Below are 15,058 nucleotides of genomic sequence, written 5' to 3'. Positions count from 1 at the left end.
TGATGATGATGTATTTTGGGTACTCATTTACCCCCTTCCTTCTTTTTCTTTGCTGGATGGCTGCGTTACTCCATACTGTTCCCTTCAGCACTGTGTCTGACCTCTAGTACCCTTCTCCTGGCCAACTTGCCTCAAGAATATCATTTATACTTCAGCCTGAAGTTCAGACACCCTTATGACTGAATATTACATTGAGTACATTGTTCTAAAAGGCATCAATAAACTGGCATCAAATGGCTTTGTCTCTTATTAGAGTATATTCAAGCACCAGAGAAGGGGTTTGGTTTTGTTTGACAAGGCAAAGAAGGGAAAAGGGAATCATATTGACACCTCTAAGAGCAGGCTATGTTCCCAAGCTTAGTACCTTCCTCCTCTCTAGGGCTTTTGCTTGTAGTACACTTTGCTCTAAACTTTGGCAAAATAAGGTCATTATTTTGCTTTTATATTCTAACCAATGGGTTGGTAGAAATGCATTTGTTTCTGTGTATAGTAGTCTTTGTTAAGGTTTGTTTGAAAACTTGAGAGTCGGTTGGGAATCTAGGACCTCGTGAGTCTGCCATTGTTCAGTGCCATGTGATCTCCAGTTGAGGCTGAAGAGTTTTAGGCTAAGTTACTGAGAGACTTAAGGACACGAGAGAGGAGAGGTGTCTGATGGAGCTAGTCATCTATACACAGACAGCTCCATATGCAGTGCAGGTGCAGAAGAATGATGCAGTGAGAGAAGAATGATGCCAGACTGTGTTTTCTGCAGGCCCTACCCAGAGGAGACAGGCTTGTGTACATCATTATTCCAAGGAGATACAGAGGTCTCATAATTCCAAGGAAGAACAATGTGTCTCTTAACATAACAACATTTCAATCTGTAGAGCAAAGCCCTATATGGATTTATATAAGCTCAGTCTTTCTTTTTTTTTTTGCGGTAGGCGGGCCTCTCACTGCCGTGGCCTCTCCCGTTGCGGAGCACAGGCTCCGGACGCGCAGACTCAGCGGCCACGGCTCACGGGCCCAGCCGCTCCGTGGCATGCGGGATCCTCCCGGACCGGGGCACGAACCCGTGTCCCCTGCATCGGCAGGTGGACTCTCAGCCACTGCACCACCAGGGAAGCCCCTAAGCTCAGTTTTTGAACTTCAGTTTAGAGCATTACACTCACCTAAAAGAAAAAGCATGGTATAAGTTGTCCCAGAAGAAAGATAGATCATTTATTACACTTCCCATATATTGGAAAATTATCATGATAATAAAAATAAATCATATTTAAGAATAAATTATATTTAGTCAAACTGAAAAACGTGCCTCTCCTCCCCCCCCAAATCTTTAAATACAGTAAGAATACTCCATTTTCCTATGTCCAGTGTATCTGAGAATATAAGGGTGAGCATTTGGATAATAGCAATTACCCATTTGCATTAGCTTGAACCCAACATGGTACATCCACTTCCTTTTCTTTTCTTCTCCCATTATTTATTATACTTGACACTTATCCTTCATCTCTTCCTGTTCCACATCCTCCACAAGTGAACTCTTGCTCTATTTGCCTTCCTTTTAGCTAAAGTCTGCTCTCAAGACAAGATCTAATAGATTGATCCACACTGAAGTATACATGATTAGTGAAGTTTTATGTGAAATCCCTCCATGGGATTTAAAGACAAAGGAATAAAACTCTAATTACAGAATTTTGAACGTAAGCAATACTATGTAAAAGAAATATTTTAAGATGAAATTATCTTCCCAAAAATTCTAAAAAAAATTGTAAATATAGCCTCTATAATTAATGTTAGGGCTAACCTTGGGGACCAATGAAATAAAATCTAGGTCATCGAATTGATAGTCTTTTATTTCTGTCTTCTGTAGCCCTGAAAGTCAGCTATAGTAACTGACGATGGATTTTCTAATATTATTTTCAAAGTTCAATATTGGCCAGACCTTGGTGGAATTAGGAAAATTAAGATACTCTTTACTTAAATTTAAGACAATGGAAAACATGAAATGCATTTGTAACTTGGTTTCTTACCACTTCGAAAACTCACACATGTGGAAGAGACACTCAGTAAATAGTGTGTTAATGAACATCAACATATGTAACACATCTTTGCTTAATATACCTTCTTTCCATGACAACAGGTCAGAAAGAAGTGATAGATGCTAAATATCTAATGATAGATGTTAAATATGTGTGTGTATGTATACACACACAAATATTTCAGTAAGACTTTTGATGTAGACCCAAGTGACAAAATCATTCAGAAGCAAGAAATCTGGTTTGTATTACACTAGTGCTAATGAGTTTAAAAAGAGAACAATTGGTACTGGAATGCCTTTTTTTAAGGCAACAAGTAATGTTTTGAGCAACTAGAGTCTGTGCAATTGTTTGCTAGATAGTTAACAGTCCTCAAGTAGTCAAAAATGAAGCTGAGCAGATAGGTCTCTCTTACACCACTAAAAGAAGTCCCCCTAATCTTTCTGCTTGTAATATGATAATAGAAATTTAAAAAGCCAACCTCAGTGATAGCTCTGAGCATTTATCTATATATTCCATTTTGTAGAAGTCTTAAAATCAATGGTTTAAATTGTCTGGGTATACTTAGAGTTTCTAATTAGGGGAAATGATTGTCTTTTTATCTCTCTTCCAGTGACTTATATCTCCAAACCTGGGTGTGATTTGTCCAGTAATTTGTGAAATACTTAACTTTTGAGATTTTTACTGTGTCACCTAAAGATTTGGAATCTGATATCATGGGTCTTAAAGCATCTTTCAGCTAAATTAGAGGTATAAAATAAAATATTCAAGGACATGGTAGATTTAGGATAATCTCCCAATCTTTTTCAAATGAGCCCTTCGGAACACACACCCATATCATAAGAAAGGAATGTAATCTATGACATAATACTTTGGTAATAAAATAAATATCATAATTATCATTTGTTTGCTAAAGTTTCATATATATTATATGCCTACATATTTTACATGAAACATCTATATACACACATATGAAACTTAACAGTTTTAGGATATAGTGTGAAATTGAATATATACTATGATGGTGTTTCCTTCTAAAGTTGACCACAGAGCTTATATACCAACCTGAGTGTATTGCTTGGATGTGTCGTATATGTAAAAGTATTAGAGATTACAGGTGCCATTGTCACTGATGCATGACCAATGCATGTCACTAATGCATTGTTGCTTCAGAAGATGCTGGTGCTATGGCTCCATTACATCTGGACTGTGTACTCTTTGTTCTTTGCTGTATTCCAAGTGCCTAGCACACTTTTGCTACATAGTAAGTGCTTAATCAATATTCGTTAAATTGCATAGACAGTTGGAGTTTACCAGCTCAAGGTCTTTGCATCTAGAACGTATTGAAATTTTTCTGTCCTTCCATTTAACCACAATCTAGCACAGGTCCATCTGCCAAATAGGGAGGATTATGCACTAGCCCCATGTTTCTGTTTAGCAAGGAGTATTAACAATACCTACTCAGTAGTTTATCCTGTATTCTCAAAAAGAAAACAATAATCTTATGTTTCTTGAGAAAAGGAAGTTCAGTCTTTTTAGTCTCATCCACTGTCATGGTTAGAAGCATATTCTTTGACTAGGAAAGAGTCTAATGACACAGAATTTCTCAGAAGTTTGGGAGAGCATTAAGAAGTTGAGAAGAACCATCTTGTCTGTGATCTAAACAGGACTTGTGGGTACTGATAGGATTAAACAGGTTTGTAGACTGTTTTGCCTTTGTGGATGGAATTCAGCTTCCCTGACCCACTCTAGAAGCAGCAGCCAGAACGGGCTCTCTCTCTCACCTGAATGCTTAGCAGAGCCAAGCCATCAAAACCCTCCAGGAAGTGGCTAGCCAAAGGGTCTGAATTAGAAGCACCTCCCCAAAGAAGATCAAAAGTTATGCTCCACCAACACAGAGACACTGAGAAATGGTTGAATGTGTTCTAAATTAAACTGCCCTGGTGGTGAGCAGAGATCTGCCAAAATCTTTCAATTAATCACTTTTACCTCAGGGCAGAGTTAGGCCTAAGAGTATTTCAATAGGTTTTTATTGGAACAGAGTTATTTCAGATATTAAACTATGTTGCACAAAGTAAAAATAATGTTATTTTTAAGTTGCTACTCTTGTTAAATAAAAGTTGGCAAGCATTCTTGGGGTCTGTATTGTGTCTGTGTATTTGTATGTGTGTGGCTTTTTCCTGTGCCATAAGCCTCATTGATTTATACAAGTGAACAGCAATGAATTAGGTGGTAAATATATTCATATAATCGTTTTCATTAATAATATGTTGCACATGATAGAAGAAAAGTTTTAAGTATATAATTCTTTGCAACACAATTGAGATATTTTTTTCCTACGTCTTCAGCAATAAGTTAATTAGAATCACCTGCATTTCCTTGGAGGGACACCAAATGGATTGCAAACAAAAACAGATTAAAATAGCTGCTGGAGCTCATGGCATACAGATGACAAGATTCACAAAAAGGACAACAAGGCACTGAAAATGTTCACTTTTCAAACAATTTTAGAGGAAATTTAGCTCTTGCAACCTCTCTGTAAAAGCTGCTTATAAGTGTTTTGCTGAAAGGCTAGAATGGCTTTGTTTCTGATCCCTTGATGAGTGAGAGAAATGTTTAAGAAAGATCACTTTACAGAGAGATTCAAGCTGAAATGTGATGACTGTGACTCAAGCCAAGCCAAAAATTACAGTTCACAATGAAAGGGGAGGGGACGTGGTTTGGGAATCCATTTTCCCACATTCCTGAATCTCAATCATCCCAGCCAATGTTTAAAAAAAAAAGTCCAATGGAAAACAATGAGGTCACTTTGTTTAGATGTTTAAAAAAATAGAGGTGGAAGGATTGAAAAGAATGAGAGTAAATTTATAAATTTTAGATCAATATCGATTTCAAGTATGATGGGATCAAAGTCTAGACTTCATATAACTATAATGACTTCATCACACAAGGGGCAATTTTTAAGTGTTTTCTTCTTCTTTGTGTTGGTAAGCCTTTTATTGCATATCTTTAACTTATAAGAGAGTTTGTTGCTAGAATTTTAAAAGGAAAAAAAGTATACATGGGCATAGTCTACAGATTACTCTTCCCTAGGCCTCAAGCTTTCCTTAGGAATGGCATCGTCGGGTAACTAGTTTTCTATCCATAAACCTGCTGTGGCCATCCACTCCTGTCTGGACCTCAGGTTATGCTGGCATGTTTACTTGCAAACTACCAGATGATAATGGCTGACCAAATTAGACTGTTTATTCATATGACTCCTATTTATTCTAGAGAAACACTGAGCAAGTCACAATACCAAAAGAATGATTTATTTACATCAGCGTGTTCACAGCATAACATAACAATAGAACTCAAACCTACAAGAAACTCAGAGAACGATAGGAGATGAGCTAAATACAACCTCCAACTTCAATGTCTTCCAGACACATGTGATTTTCCTTCAAGACAAGTGCTCTCACTTAATGATACTTAGAATCATTCACCAATATTTGTCTTCAAGACTAACATTTAAAATAAAGAAACATGTAAGAGAATTTATTAAAGACTATTTCTAGGTACTTTGTTTTCCACTTTCCAGAAATCATTTCAGGTGGTTATCTTTAGTCTTATCAAATCAAAGAGATTAGGATTCCTAGTCAAATTTCACAAGCATACTCAAGCTCTCTCTGAGGTTCTTCTTACTTTGAGTTTATTTCCAATATTATTCAAGTCTTAAGATTTGGTATAATTCTGTAAATTATGTTTATTTCTACCATCCTTCAGGCTCATACTCATAGGCCTCAAATTCTCAGCTAAGTTTAAACAATTACTTTCTAGCAATGTAACTCTTCACAAGAATATTTAAGAATAGTGAAAAGTAAGATAGCCAGCTCTTCCCCCCCATACACAATCCCTAAGTGCTAGTGTTGTAGATCTTTTCAAGGCATAAGTGGTACAATACAGCCCAGTAGAAATGGACCAGTAACGCCATTAACACTCAGGATATTTTGTCCTTTTCCTCTTCCAATTTTAAGTTTGTCTTCCCAAGCTGCTTAAGATGTTAGGACTGCACAGAAAAGTGAATATGACTTGATAAATAGGTAGGTAGGTAGATAGATAAAGAATTTTTTACTAGAACCCTTAACAATTTTATTTCCTAGTGTAATAGCTTAAACAGATGGGGAGGTTGGGTGGGAAATATTTGATAATGATCCTAACCACTCAAGTGTTCAATGAAAAGTCCTTGAAGAGGAAATCAACATCCTTCCCTCTGAGCCAAGATTCTTCATTTTTGGTATCATTTTTTCCTTAGTCTCATATATTGTTTCATTTACTTTGCAATTTCAATTTTAGGATATTTAATTTAAGTCTGGAATTTGCTCCTATCTATAGAGTAGGCTACATAAACAATATATAATAATGGTTCATTTATTAGCATCACAGTTTCTAAGCAGTTTTCTCGCGGCGGGGGGAATACCCTTCTCTTGGTGACCTATTTAAAGTCTAACATTTTTAATTTATCAACAAATACTTGGTTCTTCCATGTGTTAAGAAAACAAAATTCTTCTTTTCCATATGAATATACTATAAAATATCTGGTAGATGAAAAACTTACTTCATTCAGAAATGAGTAACCTAAAATGCTAACAAAATCAAACAAAATGTAAAGGAAAATTGAAGAAAAGTATTTTGATATGATATTAAAAAGAAAAACTTATTGCAACAATTGTCTCCATGAAACAAGAATTTATTGCAGAGAATAGGAAGTAGGAAAAGGAAGGTAGGAAAAACATCAAAATAAGATTAAAAAAAAGAAAGGGCTCATGAAACAAATGGAAGAGAAAAATAAAACAATCTCAGTAATAAAGGGAACACTGGAAAAAGCATTAATGACAATAGGAACTTCTGAAGACAAAGAAAAGGCAAAAAAATTAGCGAGGCAAAAAAATGAGGGGTATACTGATCCTGGACCCTGTATGAACAAATTCTGCCAACATTAGATTTGGATTCACATAATAAGTGTTTTAAATATTCATAATTTATCTCACATGGATCATTTATATCCTATAGGTTATTACTGAAAAGAAAGTTATTATATAGCAGTATCTTTACAATCCAGTGAAACTTTTGTTTTCAGCATTAAAGTCTCTCTTTATAAAACACAACTCAGCCCCCCCCATTAAGTTGGCAGACTGAAAAAACATGTCTGATTCTCCTGCCTCAAAAATATCCCTATTAAGGGCTTCCCTGGTGGTGCAGTGGTTGAGAGTCCGCCTGCCGATGCAGGGGACACGGGGTTCGTGCCCCGGTCTGGGAAGATCCCACATGCCGCAGAGCGGCTAGGCCCATGAGCCTTGGCCGCTGAGTCTGCGCGTCTGGAGCCTGTGCTCCGCAATGGAAGAGGCCACAACAGTGAGAGGCCCGCATACCGAAAAAAAAAAAAAAAAAAAAAAAAAATCCCTATTAAATAATAGAAAAGATATGTTGGAAAAGAAAAAAAAAAAAAAAAAAGTGGTGCTGCAAACGGAAAAGGTACCATCAGCAGACCGGAAATAGAAATTCCAGGAAGACACAAAGCAGATGGGATCAAACAAGTGAAGATATTAGAGCAAAAGAAACATCATTCTTAGACACCATAATTAGGCACAGTCCTTCCCAGGGATGTCCTAGAGATTATCCAAGCTTAGAGTTAACAAATAAAAAGAGCAAAAATTGGCAAGAGGACAGTAAGTAAAGTAATGCACCAAATACTGGATCTAACGCGTGGGACAACTGGGTCCCTCTCCATTTACCTTGCAGCAAGGAAGTCCTCGCATGAGAATAGGTTCTGCAAGGACAAATAAGAGGATGCTGGCATCTAAGAAGGAAAGCAGTGGAGAATGAAGTATCTCAGGTCTTCTACAGCAGGCATAGAATTAGAGAACTTTGCCGAGAAGCAAAATAGTTAAAGTATTCCATATCCCAAAATCAGTCCTCCTTACTTCAGTCCTCCTTACTGAAGACCTCTAGCCTACTATCTACTCACCACCCATGGATACTGCAGGAACCCCTCACTGAGCCTAACAATTTAAGATTGAAGCTTGTTGAGGGTAAAAAGATGTGTACAAATACAGAAATACCCATGACCATCATTTATTCTAGTTAATTTTGTCTTTCATCATAGGAGTATTCTGATATTTGAACATCCGTCTTAAAGAAATTCTAGATGGAGAGAAAAGAGACAGTAGAGGGAAGGGTATATAAAGCAAATAATATAAGAAAATGTTTAGATACATCTGAGTGAAATTTTACTTATACAAGTTTAAAGAGAAAATCTTTTTTTAAAAAATCATGAACGAAAAAGTAATTTACCTCCAAAACATTAAGAATCAACTTGATATCTTTAGTTGCTAGAAGATAGTGGAACATTACTTTTCAAAGTTAGAAAAGTAAAAATAAAACTCAAATACTTAAATCAACAATTAAATATGAAGCAAAAGAAAACAGTCTTTTTAAAAAAATTTTTATTGAAGTATAGTTGATTTACAATGTTGTGCTAATTTCTTCTGTACAGCAAAGTGACTCAGTTATACATATATACATATAGAGATCTATATTCTTTTTCATACTCTTTTCCATTATGGTTTGTCACAGAATACTGAATATAAATCCCTGTGCTATACAGTATGACATTGTTTTTTATCTAAAACTGTCATTGAGATGGAAGAGGTAAGAAAATTTACCAACCACATACTTCTGTGAAAAAAAAAAAAAAACACTAAAAAAATAAATCCAAGAAAGAATAACAGTGGAATAAAAGAGAGGAGCAGTAGTTGACTCTGACCTAGAGCTGCACTGTCCAAGATGGTGGTCATAAGCCACATGTGGTTGAGTTATTTAAAATAAGATAAAATAAAAATTCAGTTGTTCAGTTACGTTAACCACATTTCAAGTGTTCAGCAGCCAGCCTCATGTGGCCGGTGACAGTTGGTCTGGACAGTTAATATGTAGAACATTTCCATCATTACAGAAAGTTCTATTGGGCAGCGCTTAATTTGAGGAAATGAAGGAACCTATAATAGAAGAAGACACATGAGACCTTGACTTTGGGGAGATCTTAGTGAAACAAAATTTTAATGTGGAACCCAATCACATTCGTTTTTTTAATAGTGACTAATATTAACCCATAGATAAGTCAAAAATATTTATAAAGAATAAAATGTTCTAAACTTTGAGAAAATAAGAAATAATAACAAAGAATGAAGTTGGAAGTTATGAGGGAGAAGAGAAGGGGAAGGAAGAGTAAATGCACTAATTTCCTTTTTTTTTTTTATACACAGAGGTAGTTTGATATATTAAGATATAGAAATAAACAAATGTAACTAATAATAACAAAGCATGCATAGATAAGTGGTAGGAACTATGGACTCTTTGTTTTTTATGATAGGGAGTGAATAAATACCAAAGTTAATAAATTAATAAACAGAAATGTGATACATTAACATAAAATGAGTAACAATAAAAGAACTAAAACAGAACTGTTAAAAATGACTGTATTTGGACAGCAGGATGAGGTAGATACTTAGTTTTCATTGTATAATCTTGTGTGGTTTAAATTTTCATTTTTAACAAGGAAGTATATTGCCTCTATAGTAAAAAAAAAAAAATCCATTTAAAATGGCTATTATAAAGTCATAAGGTTTTCCTATAGAATAAAATCCTTGTTTGACAATCAGAATTGTGTCAACTATTTTCTAAGGTAGTTGTTCTTGAAGGATGAATATCTCACAAGGAATTAGTAATAATTAAATAGAGCCAGCAAAAGATACAGGATAAATACAAGCCATTGAGACAGAGTAGAAATTAAATTTAGAAAGAGTTTCCATTTATATCCTGTACTCTCAGTCACTGAACTTCAAGTGTGTGATCAGATAAGTTAGCAATATAAAGTTGGAAACACTTCACTTTAAAGGAGGAGGAAATGTGTGCCATTTGAAATGATCCAAAACCTCTCACATTGAGCTCTGAAACCAAGCAGGACCTTTAGAAGGATAGAGAAAGAAACGTGCAGCACTCTTTGGGGGCAGTCTGGGCGTTCCTGCGCTCACTTGTTCTTGCCAGAGGGAGAAGCCAGAAGACCAAAGCATTGCGAGAATGACTTTTCTTGCGGTAGCTCTGGCCTCCTAGGAATTAGGAAGTGCCATAAATCTCAGGAGAGAGACTGTGTAAAATTGCCAGCCCATATTTCAGACTCCAGAGGTTCAGATGCATTTTGTTATATTCCAGAAAAACAAGCAGGCTTTTTGGGCACACCTCTCAACCAGGCTCAAACTCCACATCTTCGTGATTTGTCCATAATTTGAGCTACCAAGAATGCTACCTAATCCACAGCTCGCAGCTATTTTTAACAGACTCAACTGCATTGTTGAAAACTACCCATATTTTGGCAGATAAGTCAGTCAACTCTGGAAACAGTGCTGGTCTCTTAGATTTCTTTTTGGAAAGTGTCTAAGATTTATGGTGGGAATTACACATGACAGCTGCATTCTTTCCACTGGGTTTAGACCACCATTTGGTCTAATAACTCCTAATTGTGTGTCTATCCTAGTCTAAGCTTCTTCAGGAAAAAAAAAAAAAAAAAGAGGTGGGGGAAGACTTTTGAAAATCCCCTACAGCAGTACCCAGTGATTTCTGTCAACAGTAAACACTATTTTGAAACTTAAGAAGGTCAGCTGATGAGGAACAAATAAAAGACATTTCGGTGAATGTGAATTTCTTTAGAGAATTTTTCATTAACATTACATTAATGCTGGTCTGATAAAAATAAATGTAAAATGTTTTAGTTTCATTGTGTTCCCAAAGTATTTTTAGCATAACAGGCAAAATTCGTGTCAGCATTTTCAGTCATGGTATTTTCTTAAAAGAAGTACCTCTTCAGTGATTTTTCTCCAAACTTCACCAAAGCACAACATGGATACCTTGAAGACATTGCTCATTTAAAAATCATAAGAGGTCTAATTATATTTCCAAAATAAGTAGTTTCCAATCCAGCAAGGATAATGTGGTCATGAAAAGGATGTCCAAATCCACCAATTTACATTGGTTTGGCTTGGCATGACTTTCAAAGTTCTTGGAGCAAAAAGAGGATGGCACGTGAATCATTCTAATTTGGGTTCGATTCCCAGGACTTAGGGTTTGCCATTCTGTGAGCCATTCGGGGGAGAGCTGATCAACTATAAGACTGTACCTATGTAATTTATAACTGCTAAAATTCACTGATGTGTTCCAGATTATTTTGCAAAATGTAATACCCTCCTTTTTAATATATACTTTGTCATTTTCACTCTATTTGTGTAATTTAAAAAGTATGATAGCAGGGGAGCATGAGCCATTCAAAGCAGGAGCCAGTAATGTCAGAGATTGTTATCCTTCATAAGATATATGGTGTTGATATCTCTATATCTAAAGGGCTTGGAAGTTCTGTCAAGTTAGATTCAAATTGCATCTAATGTGTTTTGCTTTACTCCTTCTTTCTGGTTTCTAACGTAAGCCACAAAGCAGTTTCTCTACTGTGACTTAGTTCTGCAACCACAGTGGTCACACTGGTCTGAGTTACCCTGCCTGTCTCCATTCCCAACCCTCCCTTCTTTTATTCCAGAAGAAAATTAAGTTATTAATTTAGGATGAGGCTGCTTTGTTTGAACAGTATAGTGCTTTCCAATTGCTCATACGTAATATAACCAACCCATACTGCTCTTTCAAATGTTTTTGATTACTGAACTTAAAAAAAAAAAAAACCTTGTACTGAAATTTATGAAAGATCAAAGGGATACTTCCTATGTTGTAACTTTAAATTTCTATAAGAGAAAAAGTTTTCAGATAGTAGGGAATTTCATTAATTGAAATTCAGTTTACAACTCTAGACAACACATGCATTTCAATAACATGTAAAATAATATTAGAAAAGAAACAGTTCTAGCTTCAAAATAAAAATGCACTTGATTTATACCTACAAAGGATATGCTTATTAAAATGAGGCTTAACTAAGGTCCTTATTTGTAATAAAAATTTGTTGGGATTCAAATAATTTTATTTACTGTTGACCTTTGATAAAGGTCCAAATAATTAGCAAAACAAAAATTAATTTAAAAAGAAATATATGGTAAATTTTCTCATTTTTTATTGTAATAGTTGTTGACATTTCATTTTTAATCATTACTTTAAATAGGGCTAATTTGACCAATTCTTTGCAAAAAACATATATTAAGGGCTTCCCTGGTGGCGCAGTGGTTGAGAGTCTGCCTGCCGATGCAGGGGACACGGGTTCGTGCCACGGTCCGGGAAGATCCCACATGCCGCAGAGCGGCTGGGCCCGTGAGCCATGGCCGCTGAGCCTGCGCATCCGGAGCCTGTGCTCCACAACGGGAGAGGCCACAACAGTGAGAGGCCTGCATACCGCAAAAAAAAAAAAACCTGAATGAATAATGGCTTTGATTTATGCCATTAATATCAGTATTACACATTATGTCATTCTGTCCTAACCTACTGATGATATATTTTGCACAGCAGCAGAAATGTTCCTACTATAAAGTATTGATACTTAAAACAGAGATGGTAAAGCAATAAAGGACCTCATTTCATGTCAGTAAAGAGCTTTACAAAAATTTTATTCTGTTAGATTATGACAATAATTTCTATAAATTTATCTAGTACTATCTATTGTGAATTACAATGTTTAATGATGATACTATACCACCTCCCTAGAGAAACTGCTGAGATACTGACCTCTACATTAACTGGTAATCTCATCCAGGCCTCCTTGAGGGTCTAGACACATCAAGGAATATGCAATCCTGACATTAAAATTATGTTATCAACATTTCTTATCAACAATAATAGTGTTTGAATAAATGTTTCTCTTTTCATTTTCCTGTTTCTTCATCTTTTTGATAACTGGGTCATGGAAATAACCTGATGATATAAATAAATGTGTGGAAAACAAGTGGTTGATTATCCAAACCAACTGCCAGGATAAGTTATTTTGAATTATAGATAACTAGTTTTAAAATAATCTGGAACTAATGTCACCATCTTGTCAAAGATTTCTTTTTATTTTTTCCCTCCATAATGGAGCACCCCATTATCTACAATACACTAGAGATTTTCAAAGTAGTTATACATCCGTAGTAGAATTTTCATTCTGTAGTTTCAAATAATCAGACCAATATATGTTATGCTATAGTAATTGCAGGAAAAGAGAATGAAACAATGGAAATGGATTGGAATCCCTAGGAATAGAATAAAACAGAATAGAATAAGAATAGGAAAGAGGGAAGAAAGGGAGACAGACGAGAAGTGAGAAGGGAGTAAAGGAGAGGGAGGGAAGGAAGGGAGGGAAGGAGGGAGGGAAGGAGATTTTAAGGAAAGAAGACTTCACAAGCACTTTGGGTTATTTATCTTTCCAACAAGGGGCAATAATACATATCTACATGAAGGTTCTTCTCCCTACTCCACCCCAAGTTTGATTCCTGTCTTTTTTGGGGGAATGAATCTCAACTATACTGTGAAATCCCATGCTCCCTACTGCTGTTTTATGGTTCAACTACACTCAAGTTTGTTGATGATTAACTGTTACTGAACTTAATGATTAGTTTGCTTGTATTAAAATATTGAAGATTGCTTGGTGTAGGACATAGAAATTTGTTTTCTCTGTGAGGAAGAGAGAGTTGGTGGTGATTTACTACCTTCCCATAATTATTATTACTATTATCTTTTGCCATCTCAGTTTTTATATGAGTGAATATAAAACATGCCCTTTTGTTTTCAGGTCTAGATGTTGATGGAATATATCGAGTTAGTGGCAATCTAGCAACAATACAGAAGTTAAGATTTATTGTCAACCAAGGTAAGTGATTTCTTCAGTTCAGAGCTTTTTACAAGTAGTTTCATCTCCAACAACATTTCACACTCTCTGCCTATGTATTATGAATATATACTGATAAAGGCTTTGAAGGGAGAAAGAGAAATTTGAAGAAATTAAACAATTATTACCAGAGAAGTAAAAGATAGCCAGTTTACTTGGAGGTAAATAGAATAAAGAGAGAGACTAGGGCTTCCCTGGTGGCGCAGTGGTTGAGAGTCCGCCTGCCGATGCAGGGGACACGGGTTCGTGCCCCGGTCTGGGAGGATCCCACATGCCGCGGAGCGGCTGGGCCCGTGAGCCATGGCCGCTGAGCCTGCGCGTCCGGAGCCTGTCCTCCGCAACGGGAGAGGCCACAACAGTGAGAGGCCCGCGTAACGCATTAAAAAAAAAAAAAAAAAAAAAAAAAAAAAAAAAAGAGAGAGACTATTTTGTTGTGTGAAATAAATAACAAGTGAAATATGATAAACTAAAAATGAAGAAGAGAATAATAAAAGGAAAAAATAAACTAGCTTTGAAAAATGTTACTGGTATATAATACACAATATATGCTGATAAATGAATAAATAAATGAATGGTGGAAAATGTAAGAGTCAAGATCACAGATGTTAGAAAAATATATAATAGGTAAGTAAAAGAATTAAAAATTAGGAAATACAAATATCATCAAAGGATTACAAACTAAAACAACTATGAAGTACTACTACAAGCCTATTAAAATGGCTAAAATTTAAAACACTGACAACAACAAATGCTGACAAGGATGTGGAGCAACAGGAACTCTCATTCATGCTGGTAGAAATGGAAAATAGTACAGCTAGTTCGGAAAATAGCTTAGCAGTTTCTTATGAAAATAACCATATTCTTACCTTATTACCCAGCAGTTGTGCTCCTTGGTATGTACACAAATGAGTTCAAAACTTACGTCCACACAAAAAACTACACACAGTATTTCCAGCAGCTTTATTCGTAATTGGTAAAATTTGAAAGCAACCAAGATATCCTTCAATAGGTGACTGGACAAACAAACCATAAATATCCATAAAATGGAATATTATTCAATGATAAAATGAAATGAGCTATCAAGTGATGAAAAGAATTCAAGGAAACTTAAATGCATATTGCTATGTGAAAGAAGCCAGTCTGAAAATGCTATATA

At 35.6% G+C, this 15,058-nt stretch overlaps 1 protein-coding gene across 5 annotated transcripts in view; it reads left to right on the top strand.

The window, feature by feature from the left end:
- ARHGAP15 (Rho GTPase activating protein 15) overlaps positions 1-15,058 on the top strand; it is a 623,633-nt gene that overhangs the window by 413,739 nt on the left and 194,836 nt on the right. For all 5 annotated transcript variants that reach the window (XM_032637027.1, XM_032637031.1, XM_032637030.1 and 2 more), the window contains one exon: positions 13,807-13,884. In XM_032637027.1, the coding sequence (XP_032492918.1) occupies positions 13,807-13,884 (78 nt within the window). The remainder of the gene's footprint in view (positions 1-13,806; positions 13,885-15,058) is intronic.

The sequence above is a fragment of the Phocoena sinus genome, chromosome 7 (assembly GCF_008692025.1).
Source record: "Phocoena sinus isolate mPhoSin1 chromosome 7, mPhoSin1.pri, whole genome shotgun sequence".
In the NCBI taxonomy this organism is placed as follows: domain Eukaryota; kingdom Metazoa; phylum Chordata; class Mammalia; order Artiodactyla; family Phocoenidae; genus Phocoena; species Phocoena sinus.
The sequence above is the reverse complement of the archived record's forward strand: the minus strand, read 5'-3'. Positions and strand labels throughout refer to the sequence as shown.